This window comes from Myzus persicae, unplaced genomic scaffold, assembly GCF_001856785.1.
Source record: "Myzus persicae strain clone G006 unplaced genomic scaffold, MPER_G0061.0, whole genome shotgun sequence".
NCBI classification, from domain to species: Eukaryota; Metazoa; Arthropoda; class Insecta; order Hemiptera; family Aphididae; genus Myzus; species Myzus persicae.
Window position 1 is genome coordinate 168,452 of NW_019103959.1, and position 17,524 is coordinate 185,975.

General features: G+C 29.5%; 2 protein-coding genes across 13 annotated transcripts in view; both read right to left on the reverse strand.

Annotated features, from left to right (window-relative positions):
* Nucleotides 1-23: 23 nt before the first annotated feature.
* Nucleotides 24-4,976, reverse strand: LOC111036939 (nitrilase homolog 1). 10 transcript variants are annotated; one of them, XM_022319242.1, is made up of 9 exons: nucleotides 4,844-4,976; nucleotides 4,381-4,579; nucleotides 4,042-4,296; nucleotides 3,816-3,971; nucleotides 2,028-2,228; nucleotides 1,393-1,605; nucleotides 1,047-1,338; nucleotides 790-965; nucleotides 24-224 (listed from the first exon to the last, which is right to left on the reverse strand). In XM_022319242.1, the coding sequence occupies exons 3-9, from the start codon at nucleotides 4,195-4,197 to the stop codon at nucleotides 66-68; spliced, it is 1,353 nt and encodes a 450-aa protein (XP_022174934.1). In that variant the 5' UTR covers nucleotides 4,198-4,296; nucleotides 4,381-4,579; nucleotides 4,844-4,976; the 3' UTR covers nucleotides 24-65. The 10 variants fall into 10 exon arrangements, with proteins under 10 accessions (XP_022174934.1, XP_022174933.1, XP_022174942.1 ...); XM_022319241.1 differs by lacking the exon at nucleotides 4,844-4,976 and adding an exon at nucleotides 4,642-4,837; XM_022319250.1 differs by lacking the exon at nucleotides 4,844-4,976 and having other exon boundaries at nucleotides 4,448-4,837.
* A 1,726-nt stretch (nucleotides 4,977-6,702) lies between these two features.
* The window catches only part of LOC111036938 (probable phospholipid-transporting ATPase IA), a 30,650-nt gene continuing 19,828 nt past the window's right edge, over nucleotides 6,703-17,524 (reverse strand). For all 3 annotated transcript variants that reach the window (XM_022319239.1, XM_022319238.1, XM_022319237.1), the window contains 11 exons: nucleotides 15,178-15,304; nucleotides 13,471-13,667; nucleotides 13,107-13,391; nucleotides 11,892-12,044; nucleotides 10,696-10,890; nucleotides 9,897-10,055; nucleotides 9,631-9,816; nucleotides 9,140-9,397; nucleotides 8,924-9,042; nucleotides 7,369-7,503; nucleotides 6,703-7,285 (listed from right to left, as the gene is read on the reverse strand). In XM_022319239.1, the coding sequence (XP_022174931.1) occupies nucleotides 7,210-7,285; nucleotides 7,369-7,503; nucleotides 8,924-9,042; nucleotides 9,140-9,397; nucleotides 9,631-9,816; nucleotides 9,897-10,055; nucleotides 10,696-10,890; nucleotides 11,892-12,044; nucleotides 13,107-13,391; nucleotides 13,471-13,667; nucleotides 15,178-15,304 (1,890 nt within the window). In that variant the 3' untranslated portion in view covers nucleotides 6,703-7,209. The remainder of the gene's footprint in view (nucleotides 7,286-7,368; nucleotides 7,504-8,923; nucleotides 9,043-9,139; nucleotides 9,398-9,630; nucleotides 9,817-9,896; nucleotides 10,056-10,695; nucleotides 10,891-11,891; nucleotides 12,045-13,106; nucleotides 13,392-13,470; nucleotides 13,668-15,177; nucleotides 15,305-17,524) is intronic.

Consider the following 17,524-nt stretch of genomic DNA (forward strand, 5'->3'; position numbering starts at 1 on the left):
TTATTAAAAGGTAAGAGGCAATAATTTAATTTAAACAACTAATGACAATAATTTTTAAAATCAAGTTACTTAAAAAATGATCTTAATAATTTAGCTTCCTGTGCCATCTCATCGTCGCTTCTCTTTGGATCAACGCAGTATTTTTCATTTTGTAATTTTCTGTATACATCATCATTCACCAAAAAATCTCCAGACTTTCTTGGAATAATATGAACATGAACGTGCTAATAATAATAACAATAATAATAAACATTAAAAACATATTGTAATGTTTGATGATCATGGTCATAATTTAAAATATTTCAATGAAATTAATACTTTTGAACTTAAAGTCACATTTTAATGGTTCAATATATATTTATTAAAATAACAGTTTAATAGTAAAAATATTTTTATTTATTTTATTTTGGTTAAAAATTAGACACATTAATTATTATGTAATACATATTTAACAGTAAATACTTTTAGGATAGAAATAAATGTTTCAAATCTTATCTAACTTTAAAATATTTTTATTCATGAGCTTTAATTTTATAATAATTATAATCATAATTAAATCTAAACTCTAAGCGTATAGATAATTTTAAAAGATACCATATCAATAATTAGAGTAACAAATGTTGGTATGGAAACAAAATAATAGGTAGTATTTAGGATGAATATTTTAGAAAAACTAAATTATCAATTTCTTATACAACTTTGTACATGAAACCAGGAATTAAGAGATTTTTACATCTAATAATTTAACCACAATATCTAATATATTAAAATAAAATTAATAATACTTACTTTAATAGTTTGTCCAGCATGTTGCCCATCTTGAATAACAATAGATGATGAATCAGTGTTGTGTACTTGTTCAATAGTTTTTTGAACCTTTTGAACTGTAAGGAATAGATCTCCAACTTCATTAGTAGATAAGTCGGTCAATTTTTCCACAGCTCTAAGAGGAGCCACTAGAACATCTAGTTATTGATACTTAATGAAAAAATTACACAGAAAAAATAATTCAATTATTATAGTTTTAATAAATTTTAAAAGGATACGTCCTGGTAAAACACATTTAATGTTGGTAAATGCTAAGCATAAAAGTGTTTTGTAAAATACTTGTAAACCTTTAACTATAGATGAACCAAATTTAAATTCATCAAAATCCTCAATAGACTTAGTCCTACATAAGGTACTTGGAATCATTTTTGGGTAAATATCATATCGTCTATGACATTCCAGAGGCATTGACTGACGAATACTTTTAATTAATGATAAATCAATTGGTGCCAAAACAAAACCAGGTTCTTCAGAACATTGTGCTATTACTGTTCCTAGTGGATCAACTACCTACGCAATGTTCAATTTAAAACTATTTACAAATTAAATAGTAATCAAACAAACCAGTGAGTGGCCCCAAGATTTTCTAGTTGAGTTATGACTGCCGGTTTGTGCAGCAGCAATTACATAACACTGAGTTTCAATGGCTCTGGCTCGCAATAATATCTCCCAATGATAAGCACCAGTCCCAAAGAAAAATGCTGATGGATATGTTAAAATTTCTGCTCCATTCTCAGCTAATGCAATAGCCATCTGAGAAAATCTCATATCATAACACTGAACTTTTGTATAAAGAAATATTTTTAAATGCATAAATAAATAATGGCAATTAATATAATCATTTTAAATGTAGGTATTTAAAAATTGATTTTTAATGTTAAGTAGACTAAAGTGGTTTTCGTATGGTACTATATTACAGAGCAATTATTATTTTATTGAAACAATATATAGTTGGTTTATGATCAATAAATGAAAATAACTTAAGATTTATTTTAGAGAAACATTTTGGTATAAGTGTAAAATGAATATTTTTTATAAAATAATTGTGTACATAACCATTACTTTATTGTAATCAACATTGTTATTGTACACTTTAAAAACTGTTCAGCTGAAATATAAGTTATAAATATGATTTAATTAAATTTAATGGGCATGTATAATTTATTGTAACTTAATTATTAGATAAAAAAAAAGGATACAATTGCTAAACCAACATTCCCAATTGGAGTTTTAACTGGTGGTGAGATTTCAGTACCAGATTTAATTAAATTTGATTCAAATGCTTGGATGTTTTTTGAAGGTATCTGTACATCATATAAATGTATTTTATGATACGTTTCAGCTATTTCTCCTTTATTGTTGATAACCAAATGCGTGTTCTTTAATTTAGTTTCTGAAAACTTAAAAATAATTTAATAGGTACATTATAAATTAAATATGAAAATAGAAACTAATATAACTAATAAATAAAGCACTTAAAAGACCTTAAATCTTTGTATAACCACAATCATATTTTGGATATTTAATCAATATTTGAGACATTTGTTGAAAATATGAATATAGACTTATTTAATATTTAAATAATTGAATCTTAAACTCAATATTTTTGTTGAAACAAGTACAAATTAATTTAGTTTAATAAATGAGAAAAATAAAATGAAAATTATAAAATTGTACAAGCCATAACTTAATTTAAAGAGTTGATGCTTGAGAATAATGCAAATTATATGTTGGAACTATAAAATGTTTAGTAGGTCATAACTATGAAATCTTTCTAAAAGGTTGGGCCAATTTTGATGACATTTTTTGTTTGAGTGGATCCAACCTGAAGAGGTGCTCACACAAGGATTTTGATTTTGTTTTATTCATAAATAGTTGCTAGTTGCTACTAGTTACAGTTTACAGATTATAAAAGTAATAGAGGAAATAATTTTTTGTTGTTCATAAATTGTCTCCCCTTGGGAGTTCCTGGATGATTCAGACACAATTGGACGTGACAGATAATGCTGAAATAATAGTTTCTAAGAAATGTATTATTTATTGCTGGGGGTTCTATACCAAGGTAGCTAAAAGAGAACACATGGATAATTTATTTTTCATTCTACAAAAAAAGAATATTTAAATAATTATCATTGACTATATATATATACATTAAATACATCAATTTAATACCATGATTTGTGTGTATTACAATAATCTGTTTACAGTATTATAATTACGACAGTAGACCAAACTTTTGATTTAAACTATTATACCTATTATTGTTAATGATACCTAAGGGGTAAGGATAAATTGAGATGACTGTGTGTCAACTCTAAAGCTATACCTAATAAGTTGATTTAAACGGTTTAATGTATACAAAGCTAAAAAGAAATATTCCAAAAAAATGGGTCAGAATTATTTTCCTAATATGATAAAGGTACACAGGAAAAATTAATTAATTAAAATATGAATAATTGATGGTGAAATTATGTTTCATTACTTCTTGAAACATAGTTCAACAGAGAATATGTAGAGCTCAAAGAGGGAGATTCGATTGAATATAATTGGGAGCTTAAGTCTTTCTTTTCAAAATAAGAAGTAGGGTAATTTTCGATATTTTTTTTTTTGGGAGGGGGAGGGTTAAGCCTCCCAACAATCTCTATTTTATGAGGTTATATCTATTTATTATTCACTATTTACTATGTGTTTGAATAAATTCTTATATTTTGTTGATTAACTATGTCTAATTTACAAATCCTACAAATAATACATTTATTTGCATTGCATTAAGATATGTCTATATTCGCTTAAAATTTTAAAATTGTACAACAATAGCATTCACTTGTTACTGTTTTTTTTAATCTAATATATTTACCAACAAATACAACAATTGTATTAATGAATGTGGTTGTCAGTGTTGCTTATACTTTAACATATTATTAATAGCATTAAGACTAAATGTCTACTTGTTTTGTTTATTAATAAAAAATTAAAATTATTATTACCTTTTCATGAAATCCACCTAAAGACAACCAAATATTCAACGTTTTAGCTAATGTTTTATAATTATTGATAAGAGATCCATCTACAGATTCTGCCATCTCTAATGATTTAGCTTTATCTTCTTCAATGTAATCAAAGGACTCTGGCAAGAAAACCATCTGGAAATAACAAATTAATAACAATTACCTATTCATTTGTAAGACATGACGTCATACTATCCATACTTACTTTAGCTCCACATTTTTGGGCATTAGTAATCAGTGCTTTGCACGCTTGAAAGTTTTTTTCTTTATTGCCAGTTGATGTAATTTGACAAACAGCAATAAGATTGTCCATGTCAGAAAATGTATTTTTAAAAATTGAATACAAACGTTTGATTAACATCTGACAACTGTGACAATTTTAATTGACTCTTCTCGTAATTAACAACAATAACGATTAGTTAAGTAATTACGTACCAATGACGTTCGAGTAGGGAAATAGCTGTGGGATTAACTGTATTAAGAACTTGATATCATCATTTTAGAATATTATTATTTATAATCATTTGTTTCAATACATACTTACTAGGTAATAACTATTATCATGCCCTTGTCATTTAATATTTTAATTGTCGGTGATTGTATTTACCTACCAATCGTTCCACAGTATTGTCGGGTTTTTGAATTATCGCGTAGTGTGTTTAGTCATTAGACTTGAATGTATCTAGTCTCCTCTAATATTTAATCCTCTGAACTCAACGATTTTTGACAAGACACAAATAATACTGCAAAGTGCAAAGATAAGAAATTAACATTTTCAACTGACTGCACTAGTGTAGTAGTGTACATGGGTGGCATGATAATGATCATAATATAAACAATGTATGATTTAAGCTTTTTGACGGTCAGATCCCTCGATAAGCATGTGGCGTAGCGTAATGCATAGTACTAGAGCAGTAATAATTAAATAACAATAATATATTATAATACGGGTATGCAAATAGCGTATTGCTCGGACTTGAACCAAATCTGGAATTTTAAGATCTTACCATGTTGTTTATCTCATGATAATGATTAATATCCCAAGTATAGATAAGACAAATTCCATTCAACAGTTTATATTGTGTTTATGAATACCATATTACAAGGATATATTGTTATTTTCAATTTTGAAGTAAGTTATGATCGTTTTTACATTTTCAAAAAGTGTAATTTAAAAATGGGGACCTGAATAATATTCTTGTCTTCGAATTTTGTTATAGGTAAATTTACTCTAATTTTAGAAATTATTAGTAATAAATTACAGAGTAAAATGTAGGTATTATTGTGAACGTAAAATTTGACATGTTGTACGTTTGTAAGACGGAGACAACAAATGCCGATGTGGCGCTCTCACTCACACCTACTACCTACACATCCCACTAATTTTATGTTTTAGTTGTCACTTGTCACACTAAGTCGCCACTCGCCGCGCCGACAGCCGACTACTCACTACCTGTCGACCGCGTACTGTGGTCTGTGACCCGTCCGACTGTTACGTTTTTAACAAGACAACATTTTTAACATTATTGCGTTTTGGAGTGTTAAAAAAAAAACATGAGCTTTCTCAATAATTATGCCAAAACAGTTTTGAATAGGCTGCAGGTCACTGGCTGCTGACACGGCTAAATTCAATGAATGTGCCGCACAATGAACATACAAAGCATTAGGATATTTTGCTTTTATCACTGACTGAACACCTTTGATCCTGCCTGCCATATTCATGGCTCCATCATACCCTTGCCTGTACAGATAACTGCAGTTAATTCCACAAGCAGCTAATCCTAAATTAAATGTTAACCATATTTAATAATTATTATTAAACTAAAGTTACAAGTTTTTAATAATAATATAGTTAGGTACCATTTAATATAGATGTTGCTAAATCCACACCACATAGGCTTTCAATAACAAAAAATTGCAGAAAATCTTCATGTAATATATTTTGATCATTCATATATCTAACACAGTAACACATACTGAAAGCTGTTCAGTTGTAGATATATCAGATGTTTCATCTACTAAAATAGAGAAGCATTTTGACTTATTCACACTGTCTGCAATTCTTCTCATTATTATAGTATTGCAAGCATCTATTATCTCATTTTGAATAATAGGACATTGGGACTGGTATAACGTCGGTTCCCTTGTCCATGTTCTTCGAGAATATGTTTTAGATATTCATTGCCTTTCGCTCTATATTTTAAAATTGATCTGAAATTTATCCCTCTGTATTCATAGTAGAATTGCCAAAATTTCAAACCTCATAGACATTTTTTTGATAGGACTAACCAATAATTTTAGATTTTAAGCCATTCATAACAGCGACTTTCAAGACAAATAATGTACAGCAGATTGACATCCATTTATAATATTTAATAATAAAATGAAAAAAAAAAACTTTATGTCCATAAACTAATAACTTTGATTGTATTTATGTTTTATTGTTATTATTTTGTTTGTACTTGTACTTATACTTACTCCAAACACAAACTATGGTTATTGGAGGGGTATCATCTAAACTTTCTGTTTTTCCTTTTCTTTAAAATTTTATTTGATGATAAATAAATATTATTATTATTATGTTATTCAAGTAATAAAAATTAATAAAAATAAAAATACACATAGGTGACCTCTATTGTGTATTTCCGCTTTCCAATCATTAAACCTCGTGAAGTGTAAGTATTAAATATCTGTTTTGTCTTTTTAGAATGTTCCTGGTGCATTCTGACTTGATGGTACCCTTGTGCCAAGTTCAACGTGTTTAATACTTAGACTTACCAAGCTAATCTAAAATGTTTGTTATATTTGGCAGCGGATAAGCATCTCTGACTAATATTTGGTTAGGTTAAATATATTTGAAGCACAATTAGGTTATTAATTATATAGGTTTTATTACTGGTTTTAACTTTAACTAATTGTACAAGAAATATAAAATAATCTTCTTAAACATACGTTATGTATAATGCTTTGTGGAAATACGACTGACTGACCTCCTCCCTGTGTGTCGGCCGGCGACCCTGTCGGACGCCGAATCGTCTAGTCAGCGGATTCCTGTTGACGAGCTGTCGACTAACACACTATTCTTATACTGTTAATATTATATTATATGAGAACATAAAATAGAATATTATTCAGGGGTTTACAACAACATATTCACTATTCAGTATTAAACATTAGATACTTAGGAACTGTTAACAGATATATTTGGGATGGAATTATATGGGACTTGAGTCATATAAATTAAATACTTACATCTATCCTTAAAAATTAGTACCTAATTTATTTTAATGTTTATAGTTTACTACATACATAATTATTAATTTACAATTATTAAGACAGATAATTACAAATAAGAAGTTTTATTTGAATAAAGTTATGGAATGCTTTGAAATGTTTTAGTATCAGTATTTTTCTTAATCAGTGTATCATTGCTTAGAGTCCGTTGAATTCTGAAACAGAGTTATTTAAAATATAAATAAAAACAACATTATTGAAAATATAGGCTTACAATATGATACTTTAATATACTAACACTATAACCATAATATCAAGTAATAGAACTATACTTGTTGTAAATATTATTGTAATCCAAAATATGGATGAACTAAATATGATTTCATTTACATTGATGAACACAGTAAAATGCGTTAAAATCTTCTTTAACTCACTAAATAATAAAACAAAACAGAAAAACTATAAGTAAATCATTTTTAAAATAGAGGAATCCTTATTAATAATCATAAAATTATTTAAAACAATATTGAAAGCCTGACTGTTGAACAGATACAACTAGGTACAAGCAGGCAGGGCAAGCGCCAGATAATATTCATGCATAGGTAAACTCCACATTTTTCGCCCTTTTGTTTCGTAACCCTATTAGATCTAGTCTAAGCATATTAATCTCTATCTAGTCTGTTTCAAATCACATTAAACAACTTAGAACATTATTTATTCAATCTTGATTCCTGAGAGGTACTAGCTGGCACTTTTAGAAAATAATTAAAAATGCTATCTTTTTGTTAGGATATTCCTTAGCATAATACATTTTTCTGGTACTTGGATCCTAATATTTGATTCCATGTAGTTAGACATTTCAGGTGAAATTAAATGTTTATTTTTTTTTTTGGAAATTCTAAGAAAAAATTTTAATTCAGTTAAGCATAATTCGCTGGTGTAGTCATTTTTTGTTGTCATGTCATAATTGTAATAGGTAATAAATATATACCTATACAAATAAACAATGTTTATTACACTATCTATAATTTATTTCATATTTAGAATCATTTTTTTAAGGTTTAACTTTCAGGGTTCTTTTTCTCGCCAATTTGTTATGCGTAGACGTTTTTTATACGGCTATAACTAAACGTGTGGCTGTGTAGGTACCTACTGAGCGCGAACACAAAACACTTGCAGTTAATATCTGTTGAAACTTAAAAGTTATTGTATCAATAACTTTTATTAAAAAACAGTCATTGAGACTTGACAAAATAATATATACATTGCATGTAACTTAAGAGGACGTTATACACGTATACCCATGTGTGCCCACTTTTTCACCTTTTAAAATGGTCAAAACTTGCTTCAAAATTAAAATATAAAAATAACCTTTTGAGATAGGTATCTGCCCTATATACTATTCTCACCTTTAAATTTGATAATAGGTCAATATTAAAATTAAAAATAACTGAGGAGAAAGTATTCTTTCTAATAAACAATTGTCAATGTCATGCTTTAGTAAATCGGAATCAACACATGAGGGTATGACGTCCTTTTAAAGTTTTAACTATAGGTACTCTGTGCCAGAATAGAACATAACTGTTTTGGCGTTTTGCGCATGGTCATTGACGGCAGCGACCCATCTGAGGTCCCACTTCCCACACTTCGTGCAGTGATGGTATAGATTGTGTATGCATATATTATAGCGCCGACCGTTGCCGAAGTTACCAAACATTTGTTGTTGATTGGGGGATGTGTGGGATTGGAGGTGTTTTGTGTCAGGTCAATTAAATGCTCTCTTCTAGCTCAGAGCATAGTACAATTTTATTTATACCTATTACTGTAAATAATTAATTAGGTAAATATATTACTTGTCAACTATTATGAATAAAATCCATAATAGTATTGATACCCATATAGCTAAGTGTACGATTAAAGACCATGATTGAATATGTAAACCAGCCTTGAAACACACAATGATCAACGTACACTAAATGAATAATAACAAATAATATTATTAAAATAGATAATGGATATAAAATATGACATAGGTATTATATTGTAGATCATTATGTTATTTGTATTACAGTGTACATGATGTTTCCAAATAGTGAATAATCGCCTACTCTCCCTGTAGTCCATATAACTTCATGCCTCATGATAAATAAGCACAACCAAAATAAGAGTATCGAGTGAAACAAAGCGTTAAATATCCACATCCAAAACATTTTAAAATTAAACACATTTTGTGTTTGACAGTACAATTTTGGACATTTTAATCTCTTTTCTGTTGAGCATGTAGTTAGAAATAATCCCATTACAAACGGTAGAGAAACTGTAAATAACTAAATACAAAAAAAAAAAACCATTATCACCTGATTATTAGTTTTAATTTAAGAATCTCAAATACCTTCCAAAGATTTGTCATTGATAGGTTAGGTTAGGTTAACCCAACCTATCACAAGCTGTATACTTACATAACAAAAGCTAAAAGTCTTATAATGTGCACATAATTTTACTTTTATAAATCTATGACTGATTAAGGATGACTAAATTGTCATTTTAACTGAATACTTACTGATTTGTACATAAAAATATTCCATCTATCAAATAATACTTGACCAGACCACCCAGAATAAATGGCAAACCATAATTGTAAAGAATTAAAAACAACTGTTTTATAGTGATAAAAATACATCATTTTGGTAAGCTTTTCATAATTCCAAGCACCATGCACAAACAATAACTTTAATAAATAATTAAACTGAAAAAAAGTATTAATTTAAACTACTTATGTTACAATTTTTTACTTAATATTAAAATAATTTAGGTTTATTTATTTACTTGAGCAATTGAATAGTCTGAGGCATTATACGCTTGCAATCCGTCTAATCCTACTACACCTACACCGATACTAGCTTTTTGGAGCATAGGCACATCATTTACTCCATCACCTATAGCCAAGGTTACTTCATTTGTGTATTTTGTCACGAGATCAACAATCTGTTACATTAATTTCAGAAATTGTAATTCATTTTTTGTTCTTAAAGCTTATTAACATATTATGTGCTAGATTACATTTACACACAACTTATTTTAAAATTAAAATTATTTTCTACTATGATTTAAAAGAGCTTTTATGTATTTCTCATGTAACTAATGTACGATTCTCCTGGTTGTTAATAATTAAGGAAATTCTAAATCTGTAAATGTTGTATAACTTGACAAATACATAATCAATAAGGTTAAAAAATTATAACCACTGAGCAAGTCAGATTTTCAAGTGAACCACAGCTTAATAGGGTAAGATCATCTACCAAAAGTAGGTAAGATCTGAGAAATATTAGGTAATTAGATACTTACATTAAGAATTAGTTGAGCATAGTAATTATGAAACTTTTTAGATAGTAAACATTATTATATAAAGATTTGTGTATTTTATTCCTGGCACTTTGTCAATAGCGCAAAAGAAAAAAACCAAACAAATTACACAAATATAATTATGGGCGAACAAAAATTCATCATTTGATTTGACATTTTTTTAGGTAGGTACCACTATTTTGAATTTCTAGCTAATATGAGTTCATAAATTATAATTTATCATACAAATTACAAATATAGTTTAAATCAGTTTGACACTTACCTCAGCTTTTTGTGTAGGTGATATTCTGTAACAGATAACAGACTTACAATTCAAGCATAACTTGAGAAATTTCATTTTAAGATCACTTGACAATGCATGCTTCAATAATCGTCCGCTTATTATCAATGTACAATTCATTGTTTCGACTGTAAGACCCAGATTGTATATTTTTTGATTTATAGTGTGTCTGAGATCCTTAAAGTTTATTTAAATTAGATAATTATGTATAATTTTAAAATCATTTTAACCACTTCTAACATATAATCTACCAAAAAAAAATTTGTCTTGCTTTTTGTATAACAGATCCATAAATATCAATCTAAATAATATTCATCTTCATTGTCCAACTTAAAGCTTTTAATAAAATATTAGATAGTAAAGTATAATAGACATAATTTCCAATGTTTTAGAAAATACATTAGTCATTTATTTTATATAAGTAGATATGTTGGTACTAATTTTAAATTATAACACTATTCATTTTAACAAACTTAATACTTTTAAACAAGTACAATGATATAATTAACTTTCAAAAATATTTTTGATTTTGATTTCAAAGATTTTATTTTAATGCTTTAGTCATTAAGATCTTCAATTACTCCACTGGAATTTAAAATTGATTTTTTAGTCTATTAGTTCTAATATTATGATAGATAATATTTAATAAGTAGGTAAACATCTTAACATTGAAATAAGTTAAAATAATTAGAAGATGTTATTGTTACCTATTTATTTTATTAAACTTGATTGATTGATGATCTATAATTTCTTCCAATTGTTTAATTACACAAGAGTATGTAGATTACACTGATTTATATATTTTACGTGGCCATATGTCTCTACTAGGCTTTATTATTAATGAAAATATCTTTATTTTTTTTTACCAACTTCAGATTAAATGATCACAAGAATTTTAAAGAAATTATATCTTACTTTTGCATGTTTTTTTCAAATCATCTTGAATATTGGTACTGATATTAATCAAACATTCTAAAAAATACTACCTAGCTACCTACCTACTAAAACCATTGATAACTAAGTATCTATATTATTTATCATTTCACTCAAAATCTTGAGCATATAGTTGTAGGGAAACATTTTAAAACTCCACAAAAAAAAATTATTTTTCTAATAAGTAATCAAGATTAAAATTGATTGAATATAAATACCTACTTACTGCCTATCTATAAATTTACCGTTAAATTTGTTTCATTAAAAATAACTATTGAGCTATCTTGTGTAATGAGTGTAGTAGATAATCCAATATTTAATGCTGTTTCTTCTTTATCTCCAGTTAGTATCCATACTTTGATTGCTGCACACATTAATGCTTGGATAGTTTTTGGTACCTGCAGCAATCAAAATATGAGATGTTAAAATAAAAATTAATTTTTGTCATGCACAAAATGTAATTTATAGGTTTGTTCAATAATTGCACAATAATATAATGTTATAATTTAGCATTTAAGTATGACTAAACATAATAACACTACATTACTATATATTATAATAGAACAGTTATTTTATTTTAAGTTTAACTTAACTCCCAGAGCTGGCTGAATTTATTTAAATTTAGTACCTGGATACTATTAAGTGGGGAGTAGTGGACTTAAAATATAATGTATACGATACAAAAATATTTAGGTTGGTATTGATAAATTAAAACTTAAAAAAATATGTATTCTCTAATCATTAATTATTAAATACATTGTACATATTTTCAAACTCAGAACAAATAAGCTGTAATATTATCACTCCTCCATTTATTTTTACTATTTTACTTGATAAACACCTAAGTCCTAAGATAATGGGTGCAAATTAGCTGTCATACGTGTGTAAGACTTTGACGACACACGAGGGTACGGCATGCTCTTAAGTCTCAACGAGTAGATACCTATCAATTATAGGTACTATTGTTTATCTAAATAAATCTGAACTGTTGATATTACATCTTAATCATGCCCACAATGGCAAAGGTTTTTATTACGACAATTATAATATACTACATTACTACCTACCTGTTAAGATAGATTTTACCTAAATAATTAGTACCTATTCTAAAAATGAAGATAATATGTTTCATAATAAAAAAAATTAAAAGTTTATTGGTAATATTTACTCTATCTACAATAGTACCTAATGGAGAAACTGAATTTTACATAAATTCAAAGTATAATATTTATGCTAATAACTAGAGCTCGGAAGTTATAGGAGCTAAATAGTGAAAAATATGAATGAAAAATTGTAAAATATGCACGAAAAAATGTCGAATATGTAAAACAAAATGCAATAGAAATTCATAAATATTAATTTAAATTCTAAACTCTAAAAAATATATTTTATGTTATTATAAATTTGCACTCAGCAATTGTTAGATATTTTATAAGATATCATAATATGTATTAACCAACGTTGTCTTGTAATTTATTTTCAATTGCAGTCACACCAATTAGCGTCAGTTTCTTTTCTATTTTTTCAGCTACTTTATTTTTGGCGTTTTCTCGATTTATTAACACAGTTGATGCATTGAGATATTCATCTTTCCACCTGTTATAAAAGCTCTCAGAAATATTCTTATATGCGAAGCATAATGTTCGATAACCCGAGCGGGCAAAATCATTTAAATGCATCATGGTTTGGTGTTTGTGCTTTTCCCCAGATTTTGATAGGCGTTTAATAATACCGGTATCTGCGCCCTAGACATATTTTAAGTGGGTTAAGAAAGTTATTTCAAATAATAAACATAAATATGATATTTATTGTCATTAGTACTACTTTGCAAAATAATTTTATTTGACCATCAGGCGTTCGAACAATAACTGACATTCTTTTCCTAGAATTTGTGAACTCTATTGTATTTAAAATTTCATAAGTCTCCTCTCCTTTTAATGTAGTAATAGTCACTGATGTTGGACAACGAGTATGAAATGTAAATCCGAATTGTTGAGATCCAATGACTAATGCTTGTTCATCTAATGTTAAGCATACAAAATTTTGGATCAATTATATTGTGAAACAGTAAACTAAAATTTAAAAAAAATTAATGGAACTATATGATTTTTTAAAAAAATCTGAATATATTATAGTTAATTTATACCCAAATATAATATTAACAAAATATTTGAAAAATAGAGATACATATGAGTAGGTATTAGGAAATAAAATGCATTATAATTGAATGTGTATTGTACTATTGTTATATATATTTTAACAATATATACACAATTTCACAGTTTATAGTCTACTACAAACATAAACATTATACACATGCACCTACCTGTGTACGTGCATACATACAAATATTTCTTAGTGCATGAATACACATAAAATATTCTTAGTTGAAAAAATAAAATGTAGTGGTGTATTTGGTATGGTAAACTAACCTAACATAAGTAAAACCAAAATAATGTAAATATATGCCTGGATCATTCTTTTATTTTTGGAAAATCATCAGTAATGGCCTTTTTAAAAGTTTATTCAATTTGAATAAATCGATAAGATCTTCTATTATTTTACTAAATTATCATTATCTTTCGACCTCCAAAAGTACACCAGTTGTGTGCTTGTGTCTGATAGTTTGTATTCTAGTTAATGTTGTTATTATTGTTATTGTAATAACTTGGTCAAATTTTGTTTTTTTATACTTTCGGGAATGATAAAATATAAAATAAATGAAACTGAATTAAAATCAGAAATGAGGGTTAGATAATTAATTATTAGAAAATATTAACACTTATTAAAGGAATTAAAAGTGGCTAAAGGGTATTGTTCAAAATCTATTTAACAAATTTTAATAAAATGTTACATTTATTAATTTCTGATCCAACGAGTTTCACAACTAGTGATAGAACATTTGCAGCAAAATTTTTTATCGACATTGTTTTTAAAAAAACAAATGATAATCGATAATTTCATATGCCTATAGATAGTTCAACGCGTGTCAAAATATATTGAAAATTGTATGCTGTATAGAAAATGCTAAAACAAACATTCAGTGAAAATTACATGTATCAATACATTTTTTTAGAGTAACACTACAAATCTAAAACGATTTTTTAGGAAACTGGTTTTGCGTAAAAATTCCTATTTTTCCTTAATTTTTTGTTTGCTTTTCCTGTCGTTTTTGAAAACTATTAGGAATTGTAAATTTTGACCTCCCGAATGCACCAACTAGATTCACTTTTCTACCAGAAAAGTTGCTATTGAAGAAAATCAAAGCACTTTTACTGCCCCTAACCGTGATGACAGGCACAAAAACAAAAAAAACAAAAACACTCCTCATAAAATGAATACATCATCACTCGCTTAGAATCTAAAATGCTAGGACAACCCCCCTTAACCTTAAGGTCTAATTAAGCTCATGGCTGTATGGATGAAATGTATCAAGAACAAACATGTCATAGCTAATAGGTACACCTTTAGTATAATATCTGTGGATATTTATGTATAATAACATAATTGTTCACATAAATGTATATTTACCAGGAGATGAAGCATAGTATACTATTTCATCTGTCAGTTTTGACTTCTCTGGAATAACTGTATGGCAGACAGACATTATTCTTAAAAAATCCAAAATATAATTTTTGGTCGAGTGATTGATTGAGTTCTATAAATTAAAAGCTATAAAAAGTAGGCATCCTTAATAATGTTTCATTATTAAGTTAATAATTAAAATTAATTAAGTTAATAATTAAAATTAATTAATAGGTGTAAATATTTAGGTATAATTTATTTATTAGTTGTTCACATGACTTAAATTTGCTTTAAATTTATTAGATCTATGAAATTTATTTATCATGCTACTTATCAAAACCCATAAGTACCTATTAAATTCTAAATTTAAATTTTTATTAAATTTTCAAAATGTTGTTATCTGACCAGTTTGGGTATAAAGTAGATGGGTACCTCCTTTATAAAATAAACTTTTCATTTTCAAATAATAATTTTTGAAGTGAAAACTTCTTTCAGCGCATTTAGCAGTTTTTGTGGGTACTGAATTGTACTGAGCAGTCACCCTCGGCTATGTAACGCTCATTTGGGTGAAGTCGGCTCGAGTGGACTAAGCACGAAAGGAACAGTCAGCAGAGCAAGAGAGAAAGATAGTCGAAGTGTCACTGCTGTACTCGCTCGTCAGGATTCGACTCCTATACTCAATCTGAACTAATCTGAATGAACGTTAGGTTAGGTTAGGTTAGGTTAGGTAACATCAGAGTCGCCAGGTGTTACAGGACGGTATCAGATATGGCGGCGTTGGTCCTGGCCAAAATGCCTCCGGCTTTCCTTCTCGCCAAATCGAAGAAAAGGATAGCCGAGTCCAGGAAGAATGGCAACGTCCGGTCCAAGAAGGAAGATAAGCAAGAGATAGTCTGGGAGTGGCAGTCACTATGGGATTCTTCCCCTGAAGGCAGCGTGGACAAGATGACTAATTCTAGACCTGGCGAGATGGTGGCACCACGAACCGAGTCATGTGAGCTTCCACATGGCCCAGGCGCTCACGGGCCATGAATGCTTTCAAAAGTATCTAAGGTCCAAGGCGAGGGCACATAGTCCGGCCAGCGTCCACTGTATAGCGGATAATGATGATGTGGAGTACACAATTTTTATGTGTCCGTTTTGGGACGAAGACAGAAGATAGCTTAAGGAACTTCTCCGGAGAGAATCCTGCGTAGAAGACGTCACCGAATTGCTCCGTAGACCCTCACCAGAAGAGCTCCCTGCCGACATACTTCTTCAAAGAACTATCGTAGAAGCCAGGTCCAGAATCGCCACGGCATTCTCCAAAATGGTAGCGTTCATTCTGGCCCGCAAAGTGGACTTGGAGAGGAGGAGAAAAGATGCTCAAGAAGCTGTGGCAGCAGATCAACTATACATTTATTTAAGTTAACAACTGTAGGCTGAATGGCCAAAACCAAGGTGGTTAGAGGCCCTCAATGTTTTTGTAAAAATATTAACCTTATGTTGTGTCATGTATATATTATTATTGCATGTTAAAAATGTTGAGTTAATAAACGATGTGAGTGGGGAGGCAGTAATGGGAAGCCATATTTCCCTCCTCGTTTACGATTCCAACATAAAAAAAAAGGTTAGTTTAGGTTAGGCCTCCCGACGGGGCACACCTTGCCATGGCCGGGGGGGGGGGGGCTCACAGGCCATTAACTTGGTCAGTGCTAAGCGGATCCCAAACGCGAACTAGCCCTCACCTTAAGTGGTTAGGGCTTGGACGGCCTTGTCCACCTGCTACCACAAGCCAACAGACTCTAAAGGTAACAGTAAATCCCCTGGCAGTAGGTAAAATGCAAGTGAAGGAAATCACTCTAAACACCCAATATGAACGTTAATAACTGTGATATTGTTACTACATCAGGGGATTCGGAATCCCAGATGCCGGCAGTCGGGAGTGAGCAAACGGGCTCCCGGCGGTCGTCATCCTCCGACCGCAGGACCTCAGGGGTAGACAGCCAGGCTCCAGACGGTCTTAATGCTACTAGTGCTGCCAATTGCCATTCAGGAGTCGAACGGCAGAAGAATGGGCCTGATGATAGGCAGAGGAGTCCCACAATGAAAGCTGAGTTACAGGCCGTCCAATATGCAACCAAGGCGCTGAAATTGCAGCTGGTTACGCAAGATGGAGGGCTCAAATTGCTATTCAAACAGGATGAAGATCTTAAGCTGGCGGCCAAGAAAACACACAGCCCAACGGTTAGCACTGCCATCTCCGAGCTACTGGAAGTCATAGGAGCACTGAGAGACAGCCATGAGTGCGTAAATAATGTGTGTAATGAATTGACGAAGTTAACCAAGGACTTGGCAACCCTGGCCACATCCG